The 27,230-nt window shown below is 50.4% G+C and overlaps 1 protein-coding gene across 7 annotated transcripts in view; it reads right to left on the bottom strand.

Annotated features, from left to right (window-relative positions):
- SIPA1L3 (signal induced proliferation associated 1 like 3) overlaps positions 1-27,230 on the bottom strand; it is a 254,293-nt gene that overhangs the window by 68,525 nt on the left and 158,538 nt on the right. For all 7 annotated transcript variants that reach the window (XM_042230909.2, XM_027977924.2, XM_042230912.1 and 4 more), the window contains 6 exons: positions 21,743-21,931; positions 20,762-20,936; positions 18,550-18,653; positions 15,367-15,524; positions 7,662-8,238; positions 2,987-3,261 (listed from right to left, as the gene is read on the bottom strand). In XM_042230909.2, the coding sequence (XP_042086843.1) occupies positions 2,987-3,261; positions 7,662-8,238; positions 15,367-15,524; positions 18,550-18,653; positions 20,762-20,936; positions 21,743-21,931 (1,478 nt within the window). The remainder of the gene's footprint in view (positions 1-2,986; positions 3,262-7,661; positions 8,239-15,366; positions 15,525-18,549; positions 18,654-20,761; positions 20,937-21,742; positions 21,932-27,230) is intronic.

Raw genomic sequence — 27,230 nt, 5'->3', positions numbered from 1 at the left:
AGATCAGGCCTAATGTTCCTCACACCCAGGACCTCATGGCTGGTGTCTTCTGAGTGCCTCCTACAGGCCACGTCCTGTTCTGCGTGCTCTGTGGGGCTCGCCTCCTCCAACCTTATAGCCGCTTTTGGGTAAAAGCTCCATTTCCTCTTTTATAAAAGAGGAAACAGGCACAGAGTGGTGGTGAAATCTCCCCAAGGTCACAGTCAATAAGACGAGGAGCCTGGGCTCAAATGTAGGCAACCTCCCTGCAGGTCTGCCTTCCCACTACACCCAGTGATTTCCGCTTGGACTGTGTGAACCATCTCACTGGCTTACTTTTTTATTGGTTGTCTTCCCCAATCCATTCATCAGGGCTGTGAGGGCCCAGGCCCAAACTGTCCTTTGTGCAGCTGTGCTTCCGGCCTTGGGATGTAGTGATTCTAGAACCACTGTTTCCAAGTCATCGCTGGAGGTTGCTAGGGTACCAATTCATTCTTCTCAGAATCACATCTATCCTGCCTTCTCTGTACAAATTATATTTCAGAGGAATCAAATGGCTGCTGAAGGAATGTTCATTTTGGAAGAATTCCAGCCAATAAATGAAGAAAAGATTTCCTTGGTGGGTGGGCTGGTGGTTAAGAATCTGCCTGCCACCGCAGGGGACACAGGTTCAATCCCTGGTCTGAGAAGATCCGACACGTCGAGGGGCAACTAAGCCCGTGAGCCTCCACTACTGACGCTGTGCTCTAGAGCCCGGGAGTAGCAACTGCTGAAGCTCGCGTGCCCTAGAGCCTGTGCTCCATGACAAGAGGAGCTGCTGCGATGAGAAGCCTGTGCGCTGCAGCTAGAGAATAGCCCCGCTCACGGCAACTGGAGAAACCTGGTGTGCAGCAACAAAGACGCAGCACAAAGACAGACACATAAATACATTTGTTTAAACATAAAGAAGGCAGGCTAGAACTGAGGACATCACTTGAGTGTGACCCATCATGACACAGGGGATCCAGACAAGGATCACAAATGGCTGCTGAGAGCTGAGGGGAAATGCATAGCGTTTAGGGTCAGGCTGCCACCCTCGGAACCCTCTGACCGCCCCTAGTATCACTCCCACAGGGACAGCCAGACATATGGCGCCTCCTGATGGATGCACACCTGGGAAGTGCTGTGACCAAAAGAAATTCAGGGACCTCCCTGGCAGTTAAGACTTCGCTTTCCAAGCCGGGGAAGGTGGGTTCGATCCCTGGTCAGGGAACTAAGATCCCACATGCCTCACAGCCAAGGAACTGAAACAGAAACCAAAAGTAATATTGTAACAAACCCAATGAAGTCTTTAAAATGGTCCGCGTTAAAAAAAAATCTTAAGAAAAAAAAAAAAGGAAATTTAACTAGAATCTGATCAAGCTTTTATGCCTAACTCGTTTGTGGGAAATACACGTGCCAGAAGAACAGGTTAAAGGACATCAGCAGGATGCAAGCAGATAAATCCAGGAAGCGGGAAACTGAAAAACAAGAGGCCCAGTTTCCTCCCAAAACAAAAGGTAAGAAAAAAAATAAGATTTAAAAAAAAGAGATTCATCAACCAAATGCCACAGGAAGAGCCTGTGATACAAAAGAAGTTAAAGGTGGACAGGGGAGTTGAGGCAGTCTGCTAAATTTTTTTAAGGTCCTGACTGGGTAGAGACAGCTGAAGGAGTGAGACTGCTTCAAATAATCTAAGATGGAGAGGTATGGGATGAAAAAGAAACAAAGACAAAATAAGAACTGGCCACATGTTGACAAATCTTGAAACAGGGGACTTAGCATGCTTTTTTTGTTTTGTTTTGTTTTTTAGTTTTTATTTTTAAAATTTTAAAATCTTTAATTCTTACATGCATTCCCAAACATGAACCCCCCTCCCACCTCCCTCCCCCTTAGCATGCTTTTAATATGCTTGAAATACGGGACTTCCCTGGTGGTCCAGGGGTTAAGAATCCACCTTCCAAGGCAGGGGATGCGGGTTCGATTTCTGGTTGGGGAACTAAGACTCCATAAGCCATGGAGTTTAGACTAAGCCCATGGGCCACAACGAACATGCCACGTGCGGCAACTAAGGCCTGATGCAGGCAGATAAATAAGAGAAAGATGCTTGAGATATTCCATTAAAACAAAACAGAAAGAAACAAATCTTGCCCTGGCTTCCCAGTGAACAAAACCCAAGCCTGACACTGTGTCCAGGAAGGGCGCCCAGTCTGCTCCCCCACCCAGGCCCTCTCCCCCATCTCAGCCTTGCTCGGCGTGCTCCACACTGCCCTCCCTGGGCTGCAGGAACCCTCCCCCTACATACGCTGACACTCTGGAGACCCTGCCCTGGCCTGTCCATGGCCTGGGTTCTGCTGGCCTGGAAAATCAGATGGCAGCCTCCACCAGGGAGCCCTCCCTGACCACCTGTTAGCCCCTTCTAGACCCTGCTCTTCTCCTCGGAGCTCTTCACTGCCTGGTCCTGCGTTACACACCTATTTAATGACTGCCTGTCAGGACACAAACTCCAAGGGAAGTGGGGCCTTTATTTTGTTTGCTGCTAAATCCTACTCAAGACTTCAAATGGAGTGTATACACAGTAGGGGTTCAGTAAATATGTGCCGAACAAATGATGAAGCACATTGGACCTTTAGGCAAGGTCTTTTTTCCCACTATTTTTTGGCTATGCCTTGAGGTATGTGGTATCTCAGTTCCCCAACTAGGGATCAAACTCACGGCCCCTGCGGTGGAAACGGTCTTAACCACTGGACCGCCAGGGAACTCCCTCAGGCAAGGACTTGAACGCTATGTGCGACTAAGGAGGGTGCCCACCTTGTGGGGCTGTGGTGGGGGCCGGAGGGGACAGCATGCGCGTGCAGAGCTTAGACCATGACTGCCTGCAGGAGGGGTTCCACAGATGCTGACTTGGACCCTGACACCATTATCGCCACCTGCTGAGGAAGGGCCCCAAGGGCCAGGGCCCAGGGAGCTGCTGAGGGGACAGACTTACCTCCGGGGCGTGCCGTCGTCGAAAGGCGGGATGATGACCACCTTGACGGTGACGGAGGTGCGTAGCAGGTCGATCATCTGGTCGTGGGTCAGTGTGACCACGGCCACCTTGCAGATCTCCACCAGCCGGCTGCCCTGCCGCAGGCCGGCCTGCCAGGCAAACCCGTAATCCTCCACCTCGGCCACGGTCCCGTCGTACTTCACGTGGAAGCCCAGCTGCCCTAGCCCGTTCCGCCGCAGGGTCATGTCCACTGTCTCCCAGCCGTTGGTCATCACCTGTGGGCCACACGCAGGGTCCAGTTTCACAAGCTGCTCGGGGGGAGCGGGGGCAGCTCTTGGGGGGAGATTCTGCCCTTTGGAGGCCAAAGAGCCCCCCCCCGCAACCCCTCCACCTCCCAGGTGATGTCAGGGTACAGGCGCGTAGACACCCACCTCGTCCCAGCCTGGGCTTCTGACTCCTGGGGAAACGTGCACACCTCATACAGAGGCGGCGGTCATGAGTCATGTTCTCCACGTGCCCCTCCCGCCCTCTCTATGGTTGGTGGTCTCTGGAGCTTGTTTTGGGCTTTCCAGGTGGCACTAGTGATAAAGAACCTGCCCGCCAATGCAAGAGACGTAAGACTCGGGTTTGATCCCTGGGCTGGGCAGATCCCCTGGAGGAGGAAATAGCAACCCACTCCAGTATTCTTGCCCAAGAATCCCATGGACAGAGGAGCCTGGTTGGCTATGGTCCATGGGGTCACAAAGAGTCAGACACAACTGAAGCAACTTAGCACGCATGCACACGACTTGTTTTGGCCAATGAGCTGTGAATGGGACTGGCATACTGTCTGGGCTGGGGCATTTCATTGCCAGTTTGAGACCCTCTTCAGGCCTTTCCCCTCTGCCATGGCCACTGGGATTATTTCAGAGACTGCCTGTTTGGTCAGCTAGGGTCTGTGAGTTTACAGCCTCCAGCCCAACCTGAGATGGACACGTGGCATGAGTGAGATAAACCTTTGTTGTCTGAAGCCCTAATGGATACGGTGACTGTAACCAGAGTAAGCTGGAGAAGCCAGAGACCAGAGACCCTGCGAGTTTTTCTAGGCTGGGGGCTTGGCACCACGTTCTTTACTCTAGGACCTCATTCTGCAAGGCAAAAACCCCTTTCGAACCTCCACCTCAGACTGTCCCCATCCTGAAGCCAACCAGACCACACTGGGAGGGCCTTCTCTCTGATTTATTCCCTGTTTCACTTGTGGGAGACTTTCGCCATGCTAACCTATGACCATAGATAGGAGAAGCCACTGAACAGAACACCTAGAGCTTCAGCATATCCTTAGGGATTCCCTCTTCTTCTTGGAATAAAAAGATTAACTTGATAAGCCGGAGCTGTTAACCAAGTTACAGCAAGATCTGCCTGCCTAAAAACTGCCTTAAGGAAAGCAGCTGTGTAATGGTTGACATTTCCCGTGAGAAGTCATTCCCTGGTTAGAAATGATGCTATCTGATGTACTCATTAGAGCTGCACAGTAAGAATCTTATGTCACAAGCCACGCTGCGCATTCATACATTTACACATGTATCCACATACACAAAAATATTCTTTGCCATCCACACAGACGTTCCCGAGTGTGGGTAGCAAGAAACGAGTGTGGATGGTGAAGGACTTACCTGAAGATGTAAACACATCTGTTCCTGGCTAGTCTGGACAGTGAGCATTTGGGAGGTGAGGAAGCATGTGAAACTGGGACAAAGCTCCATGAGACCAGGTGCCTCCTCAGTGCCTCATTCTTTTCTAGCCTGTCCTTGAAAATTGCCTACTGAGATCCAGTAACTGATTTCATGGCCCAACTTGTTTACATGCCACTAAGGAATTACTATTCTTTTTTTAAATACATAATAGGCAAAATAGTTATTTTTCAGAAGCCGTATGTTTTAGAGAGAAATCTTGACATATTTACCGATGAAATGATAGGATGTCTAGGATTTGTTTCAAAATTATCAGGGGAAGGGAGAGAGGGAAGGGAGAAACAAGATGGGCCCCAGGCTGATAACTACGGAAGCTGGTGATAAGGCTAGGGGTTCACTAGGCGAGTTTCTCTACTTTTGCGTCTGTTTGAAATTTTCCATGATTAAAAAGCTAAAACAAATTTGTTTGAAAGGAAAGCCTACAGTTTAGTGCCTCAAAAGAGAAACTCATGACTGGCTTCATCCCAGACCATGGCCTCTGCTTTGGGAGTCAAAACACTTCTTCCCTTTGAAGTCATCGTCCTTGTGTCCCGTGAATTGAGTTAATAATAGTATCTCCCTCACTGGGTTTTGGGAAGAAGAAATGCAAGGTTGCACAAGGCTGCAAGGAGTCAGATAGTTGGCCCCCTGCAAATGGCCACTTTTGCTATTACTACAGACAGCACGTATGCGTGCATTCCGTCCACGGTCACTGAGTGTCTGCTGCACACCAGACACTGGCCCAGGTGCTGAGGACGCAGCAAATATGTAAAAATACACATCAAATGGTGGTAGGTGCTACTGTGACAAAGCCGGGAAAGTGGGTGGAACAAGCTCAAGCCCAGGCTGTGGAGGGGGTTTTTACAATTTTGGATAACACGGCCTCACCGATAGGTGACCTTTGAATAAATGCATGTAGAAAGGGAGGGAGGCATGTGGGGATGAAGAACGTGTTCCAGCGAGAGGGCACAGGTAGTGCAAAGGCCCTGAGGCTGACTGCCCGATGAGCCCACTCTGGACATAGAAGTCTGTGTTCTTGGAGCAGAGAGAGTAATAAGGAGGCAAGAGTGACAGACAGCCAGGCTATGTAGGGCCTCACAGGCCACCATAAGGAACCGGGCTTATACCTGGAGTGAGCTGAGGGGTTTGGGCAGAGCAGGGACATGATCAAGATCCCTCTGACAACCTTCCTGAGAACAGACCCCAGGGACGCAAGCAAGGAGGCAAAGGAGACCAGCAAGCAGGCTACTGGACAGGCCAAGAGGGGCTGCAGAAAGGGCAGGAGTAGCAGAGTCTGCCTCCGGGGGTGGAGCCGACAGACTGGACGTCGGAATGAGAGACAGAGGAGTGAGGCTGGTGCGGAGGCTTACGATTCCACTCACGTGATGGGCTTGTTCTCTGATGAGACAGGAGAACCCCGCGAGGCAGGGGGAACGAAATCAGGAGCTTGCTCTTAGACATGTTGAGTTTCACAGGTTGAGTAGGCAGTTAGTCATTAGTCTCAAGTTTGGGCACAAATAGGTTTTGGAGTCAGAAAAATCTGGATTCAGATCCCAGTCTGCCACCTACTGGCTGTGTGACTTCTCTGAACCGCATGCTCCTCATGGGTCCAATGGGAATAAAAACAGTTCCTACACTCCACAGGGCGGGTGGAGGGCTGTGAGATCATCGGTCATGAGCATACAATCAGGGGTCAATCATCTTATTCAGCTAATCGACCAATCAGCATTTAATAAACACCTACTATGTGCCAGCCCTGATCTACACAAATGAGATAAGCAAGTGAGCAAAACAGAGGCCCTTGTTCACGGACCTCACATCCTAATGGGAAATCTATACACTAGCTGTTGCTGTAGTTTAAGGCGGGGCATGAAGTGTGGAGTCAGGGAAGCTGAAAGCTGGTCTTTACCAATCCCACTTGAACTCAAGGAACGAGTGCAAAAGCCTAGAAGGGTGAAGAAGGCTGGCTGTGATACCGGCCTCTGGAGACCACAGCCTCCTAAGTCAGGCCAGCTTGCCTGGGCAACATAACTCATCCAGTCCTTAAAATTTCTACATGATGTAGGATGATAAGTGGTAAGTGGATGGTAGGATGGTAAGTGGCAGTGCTGGGACTTGAAGCCAAGCCTTCTGACTTGAGAACTTGTGCCGTTAACTCCCATGATATACTGCCTTCTCTATTTCATGGTTGACATTCTGCTAAACCCACTGAGAGCCAATCACTGACCACAGCTTTCCTTCACCCGGGGCTCTGAGGTAGCCTTAGTACGTCTTAGCCCAATGCTTCCAACGACCATTACCAACTAAACTGTCATCTCACTTGAGACCAATCTGCTACCTTTGGTTTGGCAGCTGCCTGAGCCTGAGCTGCCAAGAGGTTAGGGTAAGATTTTTTAAATCTAGACTGTGAGTCTCTGTTCTTTAACAGAGAATGTTAAATCACTTACATTTATTGTGATTACCTATGTGGAATTATTCCTGCCACATAATTTTGTTTTCTTATGCTTGTTTACACCCCACCCCCAATATCCTGCTTCCGCCCCTCTATTTTAAAGGTCTGGAAGTCTTTCATTCTGTTGAGGTGGCCAGAAAGTTCATCTGGTGTTTTGTAAGAAGGTACAGAAAAACCCACAAGAACTTTTTGGCCAATCCAATATTTTAATTCTTCTGGAAAGTATCCTTACATTTTTAACATGAGTTTAAACATCTAGAGTGAGTAAATAAGCCTTTTGTCCTCTCAAGGTAATGACATGGAGAGCCTCAGATCTTTGGCCCAAGCCTTCCCCAGGGAGAACTCAGGCTGCAGAACCCACTAGACCCCCAGTGTTTAAAGTGACAATTCTGATTCTCTTGGGGCTGACGAGTGTCCTGGGCCAATTGACGGGGCTCAGGGAGGTACTTCAGTGGTTCCTAAGGCCTCTGCCAGACCACAGAACTGCTGCACCTTGAGGGGCTCTTTCCCTTACCTTCAGTCTCTGGACAATTTCTCTTATGTCCTCCACAGAACCCTCAGAGGCCTTGAGGAAGATGTGGTCCCCTCGCCCGTAGAAGATTTTGATTGTCGAGGAGTCTGGGGTCCAGCCGATGACATCCCCGCAGTAGCAGTTGAACACCACTTGCTTAGTGCGTAGGTCTAGGAGCACCACAAACTCGTTGGAAATTCCCAAAATGCAGTCTATCTCTACCCCCTGCGCATAGTCCTCCGCCGCCACCCTCCAGGCGATGGCCCCGGCGCTGTGCTGCTCAGCGCCTGCCCGGGCTTTTGTCTTCTCCTTCTTCTTGGAGGTCAGGGAGATGAGGTTGAACTTGCCGGTGGAGTCAATGGGTGTGTTGGAGACACAGTTTTCTGCCAGGTCCTTGAGGTACTCCTGGCGGGTCCTGGTGGCCATGGTGTGGAACTTGTCAGACTTGTGCGCAGCGTTCTCAGCATTAATCACCTTGGCCAGCAAGAAGTCTCTGAAGACGTCAGATTTTCGGAATGTGGTTCCGCTGGGGATCGGGGGGCCGAAAGGAGGAGCATCTTTGGATCGGGTCACTGCCATACTGAGGAGGGAGAAATTTTTTAGATGGCGGAAAGAAAGGCACTTGAGAGTCCCTTTAGAAAGAAAATACACAATCAGAAAGAGGAGTTTCCTTTCTAAGAAAGGAAGTCTACATCTAATTAGTAAGTTGCCAGCTGACTAGACTGGAAACTGGAGAAAGTCTTACGGTACACATATGCGTTTTTACTTCCTATGCAGCAGATGTTAGAACATCCACTGATATTTAAAGGGTAATTTTCCTAGCACTGTTCAACTTCAGTTATTCTTGTTTTACATACATACAGGCTTGTGGTGAATTATAGTTTTGCAAAGATTCATCCCTTTCTCTCTACCTTTATGGACAGGTACATCCCCGCCCTGTTCATCCTAAGCTTGGTCATGAGATTTGATTTGGCTAACGGCATTCGAGCAAAGGCACAAATGGGCACGTGCGCCAGGCTTGCCTCCTATGTACCTGCCCTCTCCATGAAGTGAACATGCTCTGGGGTCTACTGGTCAGGGAGAATGAGGGTGCCTGGAGCAGACATGCAGCCAAGGGCAGCCAGGCCTCAGCCAACCTGCAGATGAGTAAGCCAAGAAGAAATCATAATGTTTGTGAGCCTTGGACTTTTGGGGCGGTTCATTAAGCAGTGTCACTATAGGCAAATCGGACTGATATGGAACATTCTGTGATTTACTTCTTTCAGACACTTGCGTAACACAAACATGCTTTGTAAATCATCTCTACAAAGGTTATTTTGAAAATTCCCTACAAGGGGAAGTTAGGATGGGACCCTTCCTACTTTGGTTTTTTGTTGTTTTTAAGATTTTTTTGATGTGAACCATTAAAAAAATCTTTATTATTTTTGTTACAGTATTGCTTCTGTTTTATGTCTTGGTCTTTCGGCTGTGAAGCATGTGAGATCTTAGCTCCCCAACCAGGGGGTCGAACCTGTATCCCTTGCACTGGAAGGCAAAGCCTTAACCACAGGACCGCCAGGGAAGTCCCCTACTTTGGTTTTAACTGAGCTGCCATTAGGACACAAGTCATACAGCAACTGAATGAGAAGGTATAAAAGAAATGATCTAAAACCTTCTCCCCTAAATTCCTGAACTTCCTCTTCCATTATGCTAACTAGAGAGGGAGAATCTTATTGGGAGGAAAATCCGTGGAAAAAGTGGGCCTGTCATCTCCATTCCCTCCCCGAATAGTGGCCTCCTCGGTGACCCTTAAGTTTGGAAGGAGACTGGGGGCTGCTCCTGCCTGGGAGCTCTGGAAGGAGGGTCGGGAGCCCCGGAAGAGCCCAGAGTCCAGAAATTATTCAGCTGGTAGAAAGAAAGGCACTCGCAAGTCCCTGCAGCAGCTGTCACCACAGCTCCAGTGGTAATTTCCCGCTTCCTGTTTCCTCTTGTGCTCCTTCCCTGGACAGGTCAGAAACTGGCAGTGAGCCTGGGGGAGGGGAAGTGCAAGGTGGAGACACAGAGGAGAGGGACGCAGGCTCCCCATCCACCGAGGTTCCCAGGTGGAGGCAGCCTTGAGCTGGGAGGCAGGAGACTGGCTGCTAAGTCAGGTTCAGATCTGATGAATCTCAGTTACGATGCTGCGATGACCAGCTCGAGACTCAGTGGCTACAGGGCCACTGAGTGATCTTCGATGACTTCAAAGAGCAGGCAGAAAGGCTATCGCACCTGCCAGAGTGAGCACCCAGGGAGCAGGGGAAGACATTTAATTTTACAGGGGCTCCAGGGACTTCCCTGGCAGTCCAGGGGTTAGGACTCTGAGCTTCCACTGCATGGGTTCAATCCATGGTTGGGGAACTAAGATTTCACATGCTGCTACATGTAGCCAATTAAAGAAAAAAAAAGCCTCCAGGGATACCATGAGTGAATTATGCTATTTACACAATGACAATTAAAAAACAGAATGAGATACTAAAGAGAAGGTTTTTTCTTAAAAAGTACTGCATTCACCTTCTATAAAAATGTCAGCTTGTGATCATGGTGTTGGGGAGAGACTACATACTGTAAGACAATTTTTAAAGTAATGAGATTCTTGATTAAAACCTATTTCATGAAACCTAACCACAGTGTAAGGCTTGTTTAAGTTCTGACTCCTGAACCTCCACCCAACTTGACCAGGGCATGTGTCTGATCAGCATTTCCAGGATGGCCCTCTCCTTGGACCCTGGGGAGTTAGTGTTCTGGGTGTGGCGCTATGAGGAAGAGAAATTAAGCCGGGATCTGAGGCTGAGTAGGAGCCAAAGGAAGAGCAGAGGAGAGGGTGCTGCAGGCAATGGGCATGGGCATGGGAGGTATAAGACCCAACAGGAAAGAGCACGCGCAAGGTGAGATGCGGCTGGCGCGCCACAGCCCAGAGAGTAAACGGCGGAAGGCTGGTGAGGTCAGCAGGGACCAGGCCAGGCACGGCCTTGACAGTGAGCAAGCATTCTGCATCCCGATTGTGAAAACAAGCACCCATTTAACCATCTGGACCAGCTTTTCACCGTCTGCACCCCCAGACCCAGTCTCTGCCATCTTCTGCCCCATCCAGTGCCCTGGAAGGTGGGTTTCCACAGGCTGTGTCAGCTTCACTGGTTCCCCTGGCCAGGATACATGGGAGGGGAGAGAGGGTGGAGTCTTTATTTCTCTTCACTGCCTGCCTGTCGAGCTAGGACAGTGGCTATAGTCCTTGGTCCTTTGCTCAACAGCCATAGCTTCTGAGGGGTGGCCCCTCTCCCAGAGCCACACTTCACCCTGGTTTCCAGAAATGTCTCCCGTGCCCTTTGACCTCATCCCTCATGGTGGGTAATGGCTCTTTGCTATTGCTGGCTCCTGGGTGCCTCACTTTCCTATACTGGTTCCTTTAACCTACCCACACCTATTAGTGAAAGCTGCTCAGTCTTGTCAGACTCTTTGTGACCCCACTGAGGGTAGCCTGTCATAGACTCTTCTGTGCATGGGATTCTCCAGGTGAGAATGGAGTGAGTTGCCATGCCCTCCTCCAGGGGCTCTTCCTGACCCAGGGATGGAACCCCTGCATTGCAGGCAGATTCTTTATCATCTGGGCCACCAGGGAAGCCCTACCCACACCTATCAGCCTGTTCATTAATCCCTCAGTTAAAACCCTGCGTGGGGGACTTCCCTTGTGGTCCACTGCTTAAGAATCCACCTTGCAATGCAGGGGACACAAGTCTGATCCCTGGTCAGGGAACTAAGATCCCACAACCGCAACTAAGCATGTCACTACTGAGCCCATGCGCCACAACTAGAGAGTTCATGCACTATAACAAAGATCCTGTGCGCTGCACCTAAGCCCAGACACAGCCAAATAAATTAAAACAAAACCAAAAAACCCTGAGTGGGGGGCACCTGCTTTCTGTGGGTCCCTGATGAACACAGGTGCCAGGTGGACCATCTGCAGGGATCACCGTGGCTGCCCCATGAAGAAAGGGAAGGAGGGGCCAGAGCGGGTGCAGAGACGGTGGAGGGAGCTCCTGCAGACCCAGGAGGGCCAGGCCCCGTGCTCTGGGGAGATCTCTTAGTTGCCCTGGAGCAACTAAGCCTGTGTGCCACAACTGCTGAGCTGGTGTTCTAGAGCCCGAAAGCTGCAGCTACTGAAGCCCACGCCCTCAGAGCCCGTGTTCTGCAACAAGAGAAGCCACAACAACGAGAAGCCCGTGCACTGCAGCCAGAGCGCGGCTCCCGCTCACCAGTTAGAGAAAGCTTGTGTGCAGTAACAAAGGTCCATCACAGCCAAAAAATAAAGCAAATAAATCTTAAAAAAAAAAACAACAACAACAACACAACAACTTAGTTCTTACAGTGTGACAAGTTCTATGACAGAAATGTGTCTAGGGGTCATGGGGAGAAGAGGGGATGGGAAAGGTCTGTCCAGAGAAGAGCTGTGTGTGCAGGAGGGGAGAAAAGGGGTTGTGGGAGGGGGCAGTTTGGTTGCATCTCTAACATTTTCTTTCTTCAAAATTAAAAGCGAGAGCTGAAGCAAAGACGGCAAAATGTTAACATCTGTGAGATCTGGTGGTGGGCACATGGGTGTCTGTTATTCTCTGTACTTTTCAGAACGTTTGAAATGTTGCATAATGAAAATATTCTGAATTGCAAAAAAAAAAAACAAGAAACCTTGGTGCGTCAGAACAAAAAGAAACCCTCTGGAAACCACATGAAGGCTGGCCCGGAAAGCGCGGAGGTCGGCCGCAGGCTCCTGTGATAAGCCAGGTAGGAGAGGGGAGCCCACGGTTAGGAGAAAGGGGAAAAGGGCTCACCCAGCAGCCTCCTGCCTCTGATGCGCTATAAGGGTGTGTGCACACGCATGTCTGCGCATGTTCAAGAACTCTATCTTTGAAACCTCAGGCCTACAGGGAGGCTGAAGGCACAAGCCCTCTGAGCTGCAGCTCTGTCCTGGGAACAAGCAGGGGTGGGGGAAGGGGCCGCAGGCCTTCCACCTGGTGTGCTGGCTCCCAGCGGCAACACATCCAGCCTGATGGTCCATAACCTTCCTGCATTTTGGAATCCCCCTGCCTCCTCTCACGTATCTGGCCCAGAGAAGAAACTGGTCAGCTTAGTTCAGTCGCTCAGTCGTGTCTGACTCTGTGACCCCATGGACCGCAGCACGCCAAGCCTCCCTTCACCAACTCCCAGAGTTTACTCAAACTCATGTCCATTGAGTTGGTGATGCCATCCAGCCATCTCATCCTCTGTTGTTCCCTTCTCCTTCCACCTTCAATCCTTCCCAGCATCAGGGTCTTTTCAAATGAGAAGAAACTGGTAGGTTCTTGGCAATTCCATTGAGTCCACCCAGGGCACCTATGAACATACTGTTTGGCCCAGTAACTCCATGCTGAGGACCTTACCTATCCCAGCTGTGTGCCATGAGAGTCTAAACTAGGTTATGGAGAACTCCTGGGTGGTCCACTGGTTAAGACTCAGTGCTTTCCCTGCCGAGGGCCTGGGTTCAATCCTTGGCCAGGGAACAAAGATCTCACAGGCAGCATAGCATGGCCAAAAACAAACAACCGCCCCTCCCTCACAAAACTACGTGGAGGGAATGTGTTAATAACAGCGCTGCAAGGTGGAATGTAGTAACAGGTGACAGGAAACAACCCCAATACCTGTCGCCAAGGCATAAGGGGAGATTCTTAGGCATCTATGTAATGGAATAATACGCCGTCATGAAGGGAAAAACACTTTACAGACTGGTGTGCAAAGTTCTCAAATTCTGCTGAGTGAAAAAATACAGGATGCAGAACAAACATTGTGTGGGATATGATACCACTTGTATTAATTAAAAAGGTGAAAAGGAATACTTCCATACATTTGCCTGTATGGGCCTAGGTTATCAGGAAATCACTAACAGCAGCTGCCTCTGCGAGGGCAATGGGATAATGAGGACTTAAGAGATGAAGGGTGAATTTTGATCTTCAACTTAAAAAATTACCTTTTGTATCTAATTTCAAACTTTTTTTTCCCCTTTAAATGTAAACTAACATTACTTTGGCAACAAAGGTCCGTCTAGTCAAGGCTATGGTTTTCCAGTGGTCATGTATGGATGTATGGGTTGGACTATAAAGAAGGCTGAGCGCCGAAGAATTGATGCTTTTGAACTGTGGTGTTGGAGAAGATGCTTGAGAGTCCCTTGGACTGCAAGGAGATACAACCAGTCCATCCTAAAGGAGATTAGTTCTGGGTGTTCACTGGAAGGACTGATGTTGAAGCTGAAACTCCAATACTTTGACCACCTGATGCGAAGAGCTGACTCATCTGAAAAGACCCTGATGCTGGGAAAGATTGAGGGCAGGAGGAGAAGGGGATGACAGAGGATGAGATGGCTGGATGGCATCACCGACTCGATGGACATGGGTTTGGGTGGATTCCGGGAGTTGGTGATGGACAGGGAGGCCTGGCGTGCTGCGGTTCACAGGGTCGCAAAGAGTCGGATGCGACTGAACTGAACGCTCCCAAGCCCAGGCCCCAGTGTCTGCGATGCTGACCAGGGACCAATGTAGACCTTGGCCTGGGCCCAGGTTATTGATAGGATGGTTTTCAAGAACCACCGCACTCTCCTCACTCCACACCCAGAGCACTTTCCATTTGTCCTGTGGGGGCCGGCCATGTCTTCTGACGAGACTGGCGCTTGGGGAGGACACTGAACGGGACTGAAGCTTGTAACACAGTATTATTCAATACATTTATTTATTTATTTGCCTGCACTGGGTCTTTGTTGTGGTATGAGTGACCTAGTTCCCTGACCAGGGATTGAACCCAGGCCCCCAGCACTGGGAACGTGGAACCTCAGCCACGACCACCGGGGAAGTCCCTTGTGTCACTTATTGATCTTCAAATTAAGAACCCTCAGCTCTGTCTCCCGAGGGGGCCGCCCCTGTCTCCCTGCCTCCATCCTTGCATCTTCCAGTCTTCCTTTGGGCCACACTCTGGTGCCTCTCAGCCACACGCCCCATGCCCAGCACAGCTGCTAGTCTTGCTCTGGGATGGGCACGTGACCTCACGTGGATCAATGAGCCTCAGTTCTGGGGCTTCTTTTCCTGGGAAAAGTAGGCTCTCTTTCTGCTGGGTCTGCAGCTGGCAAGATGCTAAGCATGGAGCTGCCAGCAAATGAAATGATGTACAGGGAACTGGAACACCTCCAGGTGGGCCTGAATGTGTCATTTATGATAGCCAGCATGTAAGACCGCCTCTTCATTTATTTATTTATGTTCTTTTTTCGTGCACCATGAGGCATGTGAAATCCTAGTTCCCTGACCAGGGATCAAACTTGTGTCCTCTGCACTGGAAGAGCACAGTCTTAACCACAGGACTGCCAGGGAAGCCCTGTGACTGCCTTTTTGAGATGGGTTTTCTGTCACTTGCAGCCAAAAGACTCCAGGCAAAAACAAATTCCTGATGGTTTCTTTGTCGAAACTGGGATGACATGGCCCTTTCTGGTTAAGAACCACTCTCTCAGGACGTGTGGGTATGAGTGAGCAGAGCTCACCTACTGAAGCACGGACAAGAAACGTGGGCGGCTGCCTGCCTGGGCCAGCCGTGCCCTCTCTCCCCCCACCCCCATGCTCCCCGGCTGCTGGAAGCCAGCTTTCCTGACTCCCTGTGCATGCAGGGGGAGGGGCGGGGCGTGTACCTGTAGCAGACGTTGTCAGTGCAGGGGTTGTGGGCCCGGACAATGATGAAGACATGCTGAAAGTGGGAGCGGATGTTCTTGGGGGTGAACGGCAGCGCCCCGGGCTCCTGGAAGATGATGGTCACGATGTCGTTGCCTATGTGCCTCTTCCTCAGCAGCTGGTGGTGGGGAGACAGTGGCGGGGGAGAGGAAAACGTCAGGGTAGGCTCCAGGTTCATGACCTGGCCCATCACCTCTCTGCTGGCTCCTGCCATGCTCCCCCTTTGCCCCAGCCACACCAGCCTCCTGCTGTTCCTTGAATGAATCAGAAACCTTTCCTTTCCTGAGGCTCCCGCGGACCATCCTGAGGCCTGGAACTTCTTCTCCCAGATCCCCACGCGGCTTGCTCCTGCCTGCCCTCCTTCAGGTCTGGGCTGAAATGTCACCCTCCCACAGGGCCTTGACTGTCTTACCCATTATGTCACCCCCTCTGCTTTTCTGCCCGTTACTCAAGTAATAGTGTGTTACTCGTCCACACTCATCTTAACAAGCGGCTGCCGCTCTTCCTTTTGTTTCTGTCTTTCCCCACTAACGTGGCAACTCCTGGAGAACAAGGATTTTGTCTGCTTTGTTCACTGCCAGGTGCTTTATCCTCAGGGCCTAGAGCAGGGCCTGGCACACAGCGGGTGCTCAAGAAACGTCAGCTGGAGGACAGCACGGTCTGGCAGCTTTTGACTTGCTCAAGGTCACATTCATGGACTCTGGCAGAGGCAGCCTTGAGACCGCTAGCAGGGCCCATCTCTGGCTACCTGAGTTGAGAAGACTGGGGTGATAGCCTCAGATCAGCCCACAAGAACCCCGTCATTTCCCTGCTGCCTGTCATGGCCTCTGAGAAAAACTGTCATCTTCAAAGGCGATGATGTACTCTTCGCATTTTACTTCCTTGCTAAAATTACATTGTTCTTTTTTTTTTGGCCACACCGAGTGGGCATGTGGAATTTAGTTTCCCAGCCAGGGATCGGACCTGCGCCCCTGCAGTGGAAGTGCAGAGTCTTAATCACTGGATGTCCAGGGAAGCCCCACATTGTTCTTAGGTATAGAAGTTTAGCCTTCATGTAACTGTTAGGAATTCCTGCCAATGAGGAGGGGGTTGCATGCAACTCTATGTGAGGTGGCCGGGAGTGTGAAATCTGGTCACACTTAAGTGGCACAATACACACTGCTGAACCGTTGGCTCTCTGTGTGTTTTACACAGGATTAAACTAAACTGCTTAAGTACCCATTTATTGTGACCAGCCCTGAACCAGGCGTCTTACACCTACATATGAAAGCTGTAACCTCATTTTACTTTTACAACAAGTCCTGTGAGGGATTAATTCATCTGACCTCCTTTTGTTGATGAGAGAAGTTAGGTTCACGGGGGTTAAACGTCTTGCCCTCAGTCCAGAGTCATGGAGGGAGGAGCTGTGATTTGAACCCATTTCTGCTTGACTCCCACACCCCAAGCTTTCCCCACCATACCTCCAGGAGTACGCTCAGCTGTTTCTCGTGTACCTCCTGTGCTGGGCCCTGCCACGAGCTCTGGTTTCACACACAAGCGCAGGGTCCTGTCCCCATGACCCTGAGATATGGGTGCTATTGTTCTGCCCACTTCAGAGCAGGGACCCGAGGCCCAGGGAGGTGAGATGACATAGTGAGGAAGTGGCAGACCAAGAACGCCAACTCATGCTCAATGAGAGCAATGCTCTTACAGCGGCTACTAGGTGAACTTTCTAAAAATCACTGACGTCTGACCATAAAAATGGTCAGCAGAATGCACAGTGCCACCTGCGGTGGTGTGGTGTGTGTGCTCAGCTGTGTCCGACTCTGTGACCCCATGGACTGCAGCCTGCCCAACTCCCCTGTCCATGGGCTTCTTCAGACAAGAATCCTGGAGTGGGCTGCTGCTTCTTACTCCAGACCATTTTCCTGACCCAGGAATCGAACCCAGGTCTCCTGCATTGGCAGGTATATTTTTTACCACTGAGTCACCTGGGAAACCCCGTACCAATAGGAAAAAATACACACTTCCTAAGCCATCAAAAGCCTGTAGGGTTTCCGTTCATGAGAAACAGCTCCTGGACACGCATGGTGTGTCCAGGAGAGGAGGTCTTGGTGGCACGCAGCAGCTGTTGTGCCCACCTAGCACCTCCTCCTCCTCCAGGCAGCCGTGTCCATCCCCTTTGGGAAAGCACCTCCCACTGGCCCTCTCAGGGGTGAGCACATGCTTCAGGTTTGGCCAGTCTATTCTATCCCTGCCCTGGGCCTGGCAAGTGGGTGGTGCAATGAGATTCAGCCCGGAAACATTTCTGGGACACTTGCAAGGCAGAGCTCTCTTTCTCCTGAGGGAGCTAGGCTGGTGGGATGTAAGGTGAGGGCTGCCACTCCTTGGGAAGGTCCGTGAATATAACCACTAAGAATAAAAGCAGAGGTGAGAAATGGGAAGAACTCCTGACACTGTCTGAGCCCCTGGATCCAGCCACACCTAAAGCCAGCCCTCTCCCAGTACTTGACAACTGTTGTTCAGTTGCTCAGTCATGTCTGACTCTTTGCGACCCCATGGACTGCAGCATGCCCAAGCTTCCCTGTCCTTCACCATCTCCCGGAGCTTGCTCAAATTCATGTCCACTGAGTCAGTGATGCCATCCAACCATCTCACCCTCTGTCACCCCCTTCTCCTCCTGCCCTCGGTCTTTCCCAAATCAGGGTCTTTTCAATGAGTTAGCTCTTTGTATCAGGTGGCCAAAGTATTGGAATTATACTTGGGAATTATATAACTCGGTAAATCTCATTTTTCGCTTTTACTCATTCGATTTGTATTCTGTCACTTGCAGTCAAAATAATGTTGACTGATTCACTTGGGTCTTCCCCAGAGGACCCCTGATGATTCAAGAGACCCTTGAGAGAAGCTGGGGTAGCAGGGTGGCCAAGGAATAGCCAGAACAAAAAAGTGACACTGAATGACACCTGATCTAGTCTCCAAGCCCCAGGTGATGAGACCGTGGTAGAGAGGGTCTCCAGGGCTGAAGACCTCCACCTTGCTGCCTGAGGAGAGCCGGTGCTGGGCTAGCAGCCAGCCAAAGGTTGTAGGGAGGGAAGCTGCCTTGGGTTCAGCTGTGCATCAACCAGAAGTCACTTGGAGCCCCCACCCTGGGCCCCACTGACCTGCTGCCTGTTGTTGGGGGTGTACGGGAGCAGGGTGGAGACGTGGAACATGATCTCGTAGTCCTGGTACGTTGTGTAGAGGGAGTGGGTTCCCGTGGAGTCGGCTGAAACAGAAACACCAGTTAAGCACCACGTCTCCAAAACCTCTGGGCTCCTGCCATGTCCCACACGCCATCTGTGTTAGTTTTTAAGTTGATGTTTTCATTTAACTTCACCCTTTAAAGCTCAGTAAATTTAGAGATGTGCCTGGTGGTCCGGTAATTTAAGACTCTGTCCTTCCAATGCAAGGCATGTGGGTTTGATCCTTGGTTGGGGAACTAAGATCCCACATGTCACACAGCTACAATAACAACAACAGCAACAACAATAAAATTTCAGTAAATTTGGATAAAAAGGAAATCTTATATTAAGCACCCACCAGACTGGTAAACCTTTCAAAGTCTGACAGTGCCAAGGGCTGGTGAGGGTGTGGAGCAACCAGAACCCTATATGCGGCTGCTGAGGTGTGTAAATTGGTACAATCATTCCGGAAAACTTTAGTAATAGTTGCTGAACCTGAAGACAGGCTTCACTGATGACCCAAGCGCTTTATCTCCTAGGATCACAGCCTAGAGAAGTCATACATGAGTACCCCAGGATACGGGTACAACTAGTCTCAATATGTCAGTCCCAGGGATAAACAATTCATACTGTGGAAAAATACACAGCCATGAAAATGAATGAGTCACGGCCACCACATGGGCAAATCCTACAAATGCCATGTGGAACGAAAGATGCCAGACACAAAGGAGCACAAACTGTATAATTCCATTCACTTAATATCCCCAAACAAGCAAAATGGATTCTATTACTTAGAGATGCATATACAGATTGCCAAACTATGAAGAAGGAACTGATAATCCCGAGTATGAAGACACTTTCTTCTCTAACGGCAGGGTGTTATGACCGGGGAGAAACCCACCTGACTGTGGACTCCAAGGGGGAAACTGAGGCACACGGATGGAGTGACTCACCCCAGGGCTTACACACTGCAGTGAGTGGTGGGGCTTGAACTGGAACTCAGACTATCTGACTCCAGAGTGTTTTCTTTTTTTCAAAAATTTTTGGACATGCCATGTACTGTTCTTTTTTGTTGTTTTCTGGGCCACCTGGCATGTGGGATCTTAGTTCCCCAATCAGGGATTGAACCCGGGGCCCCTGCACTGGAAGTGTGGAGTCAGAGCCAGTGAACCATGAGGGAAGTTTCCAGAATGTTTTCTTAATAGTATTCAATGATGCCTCTTATGAGTTTCAAAATTCTCATAGGAAAGAGACCCAAATCACTAATCTTTAGCAGTAAAGGTCCTACATGTAAGGCCCCTGCTGGCCTCCCTCAGTTCGTCCTTCCCATTTATTCCCTGAAGCCTTGGGACCTTTCTTTTTCTTGGAACACACTTCTTGTTCCTTCTTTGTCTATTTTATTCCAACTCACCCCTCTCAGGTCACACTGTTGTCCAGGCCTGCGCCCGATACAAGGTCAGGTTCCCCACATTTTCTTCTATCACCTTGAGTCGCTCCTTCCTGTCCAGGCAGGACACCAGGAGCTGGTTTCCGCTCCATGTCTCAGGGAACCCCCAGGCCGCACTGCGACTCACTCCAGGGTGCCACACTCACCCCGGAGGCCTATGCCTTGGCCCCTTAGGACCCCAGCTTTACTTACTTGCAGGTGCGAGGGAAGCAGCAATAGAACAGACCAAGGAATGTCTGTTCCTGGGGGCTCACATCCCTGGGGATAAGCTGTGACAGGTGAAGTCACTGAAGCCATGGCTGGCCAACACCAGGGCCAGGTGACCTCCAGCTGGCTGCGATCTGGCTGACTGGCCAGGAGCACTGTGATCCCTGGGGTCCTTGGGCACAGTGGGCACCATGCAGGTGTCTGTGGCTGTGACCCCTTCAGGACCCACCCGGGCACGCACGTGCTCGGGATCTCATAGCATGTGTCTGGGAGTGCAGGTGCTGAGACACACAGCAGGACAATCTTCAGGCTTTAATAGAATATGCAACACTCTTATACAGAGTGCCTGCACCACCCACACTGTCATTAGCCAAGTCCTCGAATGCCCGCTGCCCTGCATCCTCCCCAGGGTATCACCGGGCCTTTGGACCGTAGGCCCATGGGATAAGTGGGCTGGTTAGGGCTCCCCCCGCCAGGCCACCCACTGCGGCCACTTACTCTTGACGTCCAGCTGGGCGGCGTACTTGGTGAAGCCCTTCAGGCAGACCTTCTCCCCGATGAGGGAGAGGAACTCTTCGAAGGCTGGGCCGGCCTCCTCGTTGTTGTACATCTCCTCCTCCGAGCTCTGGCCGGCCTTGCAGTAGAGGATGCCCACTTTGTGCTTCCGGCAGAGCTGCAGAGGCGAGAGTGGCGTCAGGGAGGCAGGCCAGGCAGAGACGGAGGAGGGCGTGGGACAGAGGGGGCTCTCCCTGGCTGCTGGGGTTACGTGGGGGTTCAGTGCCGCAGCCAGAGAAGAAAAGAGGTGTGGGGGCATGTCCCGGCCATCCCTCTCCCTTTCCGAGTTTCCAGAGGGGCACTGCAAGGGGCGCCACCACCACGCCCAGGCTTTCTACACAAGGGTGGAGGGTGGCGCTCTCTCGAGGGAAAGACGGCCACCCTGGCCGGCTTCATACAGTAGGTGGGCTGGAACTGGCTAGGGTTCTGCAAAAGGCCATTCTGGAGGGCTCAGTGGGGTCGACGTTACTTCTTGGGGGGCGAGCCCTGGTAGCCATGTTTGCTTTACGTGTCCCTGATGCCCTGGTCACTGGACCACGGGCAGTCACGTGACCTAAGCGTGGGGCCGGGAGAGGCTCTTCTGGGACTGAGGGTCAGCTAGCCGGGGCCGGTACAAGGCTCTCATCCTAAGAGCACCTTTGGGAGCTGCGGGAGGCAGTATGCAGTGAGGGAGTGGAAACACTGACACACATGGGGACCCGGTGGCTGCCTCAGTCCTAGACTATCTCCCTTGGGAGCCCCAGCAGTCACATGCCGGCTCCTGGCAGCCCTAGAACTTGATAGAAGGTTCCTCCTCTAACTGGAACTAGCCTGAGTGGATTTCTGTTCTTTGGAGGAAAAGAAAAAGTGAGATGGAAGAGAGTTGGGCAGTGGGGCTGCAGGCTGCTGCCCCTGCACCCCCACCCATCCCGGGCCCTGGCTTACCCCTTGCTCGTCGAGCTTCAGCAGCTGCTCTGTCACCTTGGGAGTGTTGAGAGCCAGGCGCAGGCAGTGGATGTTGAGCTCAGGGATGACGTACTCCAGGGCGTCCCGAAGGGGCAGGCCCCGCCCAGTCCCGTGCTTCATGGCGGTGGGTGTGGCATCCTCCAGGATGGAGCCCCGCAAGGTGGTGAGCTGCTCCAGGGAGAAGGGGGGGAGACGAGGCTCTCAGGACGCGGGAAGGAAGGAGAGAGGGCCCACGAGGCTGTTCTGTTCTCACAGCAACATGTGTGATGGTCAGAAGCTTGGACTCTGGGGCTGGAAAGCACTGGGTCTGAAAGAACTTGAACTTGCTGCCCCTTGGCTGTGAGATCTTGACCAAGTGACTTCCTATCGCTCCACCTCAGCTCCCAGGGAGTGTTGGGACAGTGGATGGAACAGCCTTTGTTTGTTCAATAAATATTGTCCCAGCGCCCTCTTTAGCGTGGTGAAAAAACAAAGACCCCTGTCTTCCTGGAGCTGATACGCAGGTGGGGAGGTGGACTGTGTCAGGTAATAAAAGGTACAGTGAATAAAATAGGGACTACCACGTCGGCATGCTAACAGACACTTTCACTGTCGTTATCACAGTAATACATGTACATGTATTACTTAATGTGCATTTCGTTGCTCACTCACGTCCAACTCTTTGAGACACCATGGACTGTAGACCACCAGGTTCCTCGGTCTGTGGAATTCTCCAGGCAAGAAAACTGGAGTTGGTAGTCATTCCCTTCTCCAGGGGATCTTCCTGACCAGGGATCGAACCCGAGTCTCCTGCATCGCAGGCGGATTCTTTACCATCTGAGCCACCAGGGAAGTCTATTACCACACACTCAGGTAAAACACCTGCCTGCCCCAGACACCAGTACCGTCGTGGGTCTTTAACTGTAGCACTCATTTCCTGTCAAAATCACCACCAATGGCTCTGATTCAGCTGGTTGGTGGCGGGGCCCAGGCTTGTATGTATGTATGTAGTATACACACACTTACATATCTGTGTATTTACATACCTATTCTCTTTTAATACTTCTCAGGAAATTCTGATGTGCAGTCAGATTTTAAAACCTTTACTTAGTGGAAAAGGAAATGGCAACCGACTCCAGTATTCTTGCCTGGGAAATCCCATGGACAGAGAGGAGCCTGGTGGGCTACAATCCATGGGATCACAAAAGACTCAGGTATGACTTAGCAACTAAACAATAATTTTTTAAAAAGCTGAAAACACAATACTACAGAAAGAAATATGTTAGTGTTGTTTTAGCAGGTTGCAGAGCTGAACTGATATTGGGCAGGTTGCCGAGCAGGTTGCAATTTATACTGCAGCTGAATTATATGAGAATCCTACATGGTCTTCACTATCTTTATCTTTCTAGTAGAAGCAACATGACACAGAGGTTAAGAGCGTGGACTCAGGACTCCAACTGCCCAGGCTCAGATTCTAGCACGAGGCATGCACTCAACCTCTCCGTGCCTCAGTTCCCTTTTCTATAAAAAAGAAGTGATAATAACAATATGTTAGGATTGCTTTGAGGTGTACATGAGTTAATATTTTTGAAGTCCTTAGAATAAGTGTTTGAGACACAGGAAGAGCTCCATGTTAGATACTATCATCATTATAATTTTTATTTTTTGAACTGTGCTGCAAAATGAATAAATAAAAGGTTGGCTACCAGCATTCACCCCTCACTTCACTGCTGCAGCGCCTTGCTTTGGTCGGGTTGTTCATTTTTCCACAAGTGATTTGGATCTGGCCCACTGCCTGCCATGTTTTACATTTCTAAATGGTTGAAAAATTAACATCGTGTGATGTGAAAAGTATATGATATTCAAACTTAAGTGTCCATAAAGTCAAGTTTTATTAGAATACTAATAAAAAAACACTTGTTTTACCTGTGGCTGCCTGCACACTACATTAGCAGAGTTCAATAGTCTGAAGAAGACCATATGCCCCATAGAACCTAAGACAGTTACTATCTGGCACTTTACAAACTTAAGTTTTCTTAGAGCTGAAAGCATCGTGGCCAATACAGAGGTGTTCCAGAAATGATGAATACGGCAGTTTCTGGGTTGATGCTGTTGTTCAGCCACTCAGTCGTGTCTGTCTCTGTGACCCCACGGACTGCAGCACGCCCAGGCTCCCCTGTCTTTCACCATCTCCCGGAGTTTGCTCCAACTCATGTCCACTGAGTCCATGTTGCCATCTAACCATCTCATCCTCTGTCGCCCCCTTCTCCTGCCCTCAGCCTTTCCCAGCACCAGGGTCTTTTCCCTGGTGGGTAGGTGGCAGTTTCTTGCTATATCTTTGTTATGTACATTATATTTACGTGTTATGAAACTAAGCATTTGAAGCTTTTTTCCAAAGATACATGTTTTATCTGGACTGTCATAACAAATATCCTGATGGAATGTAACAGTAAATTATGAAATACACACTGTCTAAATTGCTTAACAAAACAAAACCTTTAGTCAAGCCAATCACGGCCATCGCGTTCTCCTTCCCCAGAGGCTGCTTTCCAAGTTTCTCCTACAGGTGGCCACATGACTAGATCCAGGCCTTTTGAAATGAGAAGGAAATTCAGCTTGGGGAAGACATCTGTGGCAGATTATCTTTCCTGGTAAAGATTTTCTTCCCTGGTTTAAAAAGCCCCTTTCCACCTGCTCATTTTTTTCTAAGGACGCTGGTATGAGGATAAGATGTCTGAAGCTGCGACAGCCACCCTGGGATCATTAGGAATGAGACAACAACAAAATCACATAGAATTCAGTCCCTGCCACTTCCTACCTCCAGATTTCCTGTTAGATAATTAAAATAACCCGCATTTGTTTTAGCTATAGTCATCTTTTCTGTGACTTTGCAGACAAAGTAACTTCTAACAGATCTATCAATAACAAGTCACATTTATGAAAGCACAGTTCAACTGCCCTGTACTCAGGCATGACAGTAGTTGTAACTACTAGTATATGTGTCGGTCTGTTGGGGGAAGGGAATGTTACTATCTCCCTTTTACTGATAAGAAAACTGAAGCTCTAAGATGCTAGGTGCCTTATCCAAGGTCACCACAGCTAAGAGGCTGAACCAGGGTTCCACCCTAGGTGTGACGTCTCCAGAGCTCACGATTTTTCTCTTTGAGTAATTTTTTCCCTCTGAAATATAATGCACTCCAGAAGAGTACACCACACATGTGAGCACAGCTTGAGGAATTAGCACAGAGTGAGTATCTAGGTAATCACCACCCAGATGAAGAAACACATTACCAGTCTCCAAAACACTCTTCTGTGTCCCTTTTCACCTCCCTAAAAGCAACCCTAGGCTTCCCTAGTGGCTCAGTGGGAAAGACTTCACCTGCCAGTGTGCCAGACGCGGGTTCGAGCCCTGGGTCAGGAAGATCCCCTGGAGAAGGAAACGGCAACCCACCCCAGCATTCTTGCCTAGAGAATCGCATGGACAGAGGAGCCTGGCAGGCTACAGTGCATGCATGGGGCTGCAGAGTCAGGGACCACGCAGTGACTCAACAAGAACAAGAGCGATCCTATCCTAATTCTTCGCACCATGATTTATTTCAGCCCACTTCTGAGCTTCATGTGTTTATATTCATTTCTATCTGGCCTCTTTCTCACAATGCCACAGCTATGAGATGGGACCAGGTTGCTGCAAGAGGCTGCCGTCTCTACCATGATGGATTTAACCCATCCTACTGCTGATAAGCGTGGAAGCTGCTTCCAGTGTTTGACAACTGCGAAGAGTGTTGTTAGGAACAGTCACAGAAGCACCTCTCAGAGCACATGAACACATTTGCATCTGGGTTTATACCTAGGAGAGGAACTGCTGAGTCACCAGGCATGTTAATTTCCACTTTTATGGAACTGCCAAGCAGTTTTCCCAGTGGCTGTGCCCATTTACACATGGCAGCCCTGTCTGAGAGCCCCTGCTGCACGTCCTCACTGACTCTAGCTCAGGCTCCCACCCACAGAGCGCTGCTGGCCGCCGGGCTCGCCATGTCCTGGGCGCGGCACTGCAGCTCTGGTGCCATTGTGAGATGACTCCCTGGTCTACAGCAGGACAGGGAAAGAATCCTCCCCCGAGGGGACTGCTGTGGCCCCGGAAACACACGTGGGGCTGTAGTTTAAGAGACTGAGGCGGCTCAGCATTACTGGAAAAACACGCTCACCCTCAGTCAACAGACGCCGAGAGACAGCAAAAAGAACATGTCACAACATTGCCTCTAAACACACAGCCTGCCCTTGCCAAACAGGACCTGGGCAAGAGGCATGCGTGGAAAGGAGATGATCTCATGGTTGGGAGTTCCCAGTTATAAACAAACAACTCTCTTATCATAGGCAGGATAGTCTTGAAATAGATCATGAAAAAGCCATGATATGGATGCTTTGCTCTGTCAATCTGGGTGGCCCTGGGATTGTGAATTTCCACTCATGGACCCACAGGATCAGTGCCTTTGAATCCTACAGACACTGTCCCACAGCGCCCTCTGCTGGAGACAAGAGACAGTGTGGCCCAGAAGTCCTCGTTTTCGTCCGCACTGGAGACAGGTGGCCTACCGTCACATTTTTGGCTCTGAGACTTGACCAAAAGCCACCAGTTGAAAAGCTCCCAGACTGTACTTCTCTGCTAGGGATGATAAGTAGGGCACTGGCAGCTGCAACGTGCAGCCACCTCCGCCCTCCACCTGGTCCTGTCCTACCTGGACTGACAGCAGCCTTCTCCTGGTCTCCCTGGTCTCCACCTGACTCCAATCCATTCTTCCCATAGCCGCTTGAGTCAGATCATGTCTCTCCTCTGTGCAGAAGGCGCTGACAGCAGTCCATCTCTCTCCCAATAAAATCTACACTCATCACTCGGCCTGCAACACCCTTCATGACACCTGGCATCATCTCACTGGGCTGTTAAAGGGCCTCAGGGCCATGCCAGCAAGGAGGTTCCCACCCGTGCAGGCTGTTCTCTACCAGCCTCCAACTCAGAAGCACCCATGCCTTCCTCCGTGCTGGTCCACTCTCCTGGAGTTCTTTCCGGGAGGTCCCTTGGGAATCGGTCTGCCTTGGTTCAAATCTTGGCTCTCCCCCTCTTCCAGCTGTGTGACTCTGGCAAGCTGCTGAATTTCTCTGTGCCTTTTACTGATAAAATGGGGAATAACAGCGCCTGCCAAAAAGGGTTGTAAAGATTCAATACAAAGGGCTTCCCTGGTGGCTCAGAGGTAAAGAATTCGCCTGCCGATGCAGGAGACGGGGGTTCAGTCTCTGATCCCAGAGGCTCCCACATGCCTCAGACCAACTAAGCCCGTGTGCCACAACTACTGAGCCTGTGCTCTAGAGCCCAGGAACCGCAACAAGAGAAGCCATCACAATGAGGAGCCCGTGCACCACAACCAGAGAAAGCCTGAAAACCCCAGTGAAGACCCGGAACAGTCAAAAAAATAAATTCAATAAGAAAAATTTA

Source organism: Ovis aries, chromosome 14 (genome assembly GCF_016772045.2).
Source record: "Ovis aries strain OAR_USU_Benz2616 breed Rambouillet chromosome 14, ARS-UI_Ramb_v3.0, whole genome shotgun sequence".
NCBI lineage: Eukaryota > Metazoa > Chordata > Mammalia > Artiodactyla > Bovidae > Ovis > Ovis aries.
Note: the sequence above shows the minus strand (reverse complement) of the source record. Positions and strands in the feature narration are given on the sequence as shown.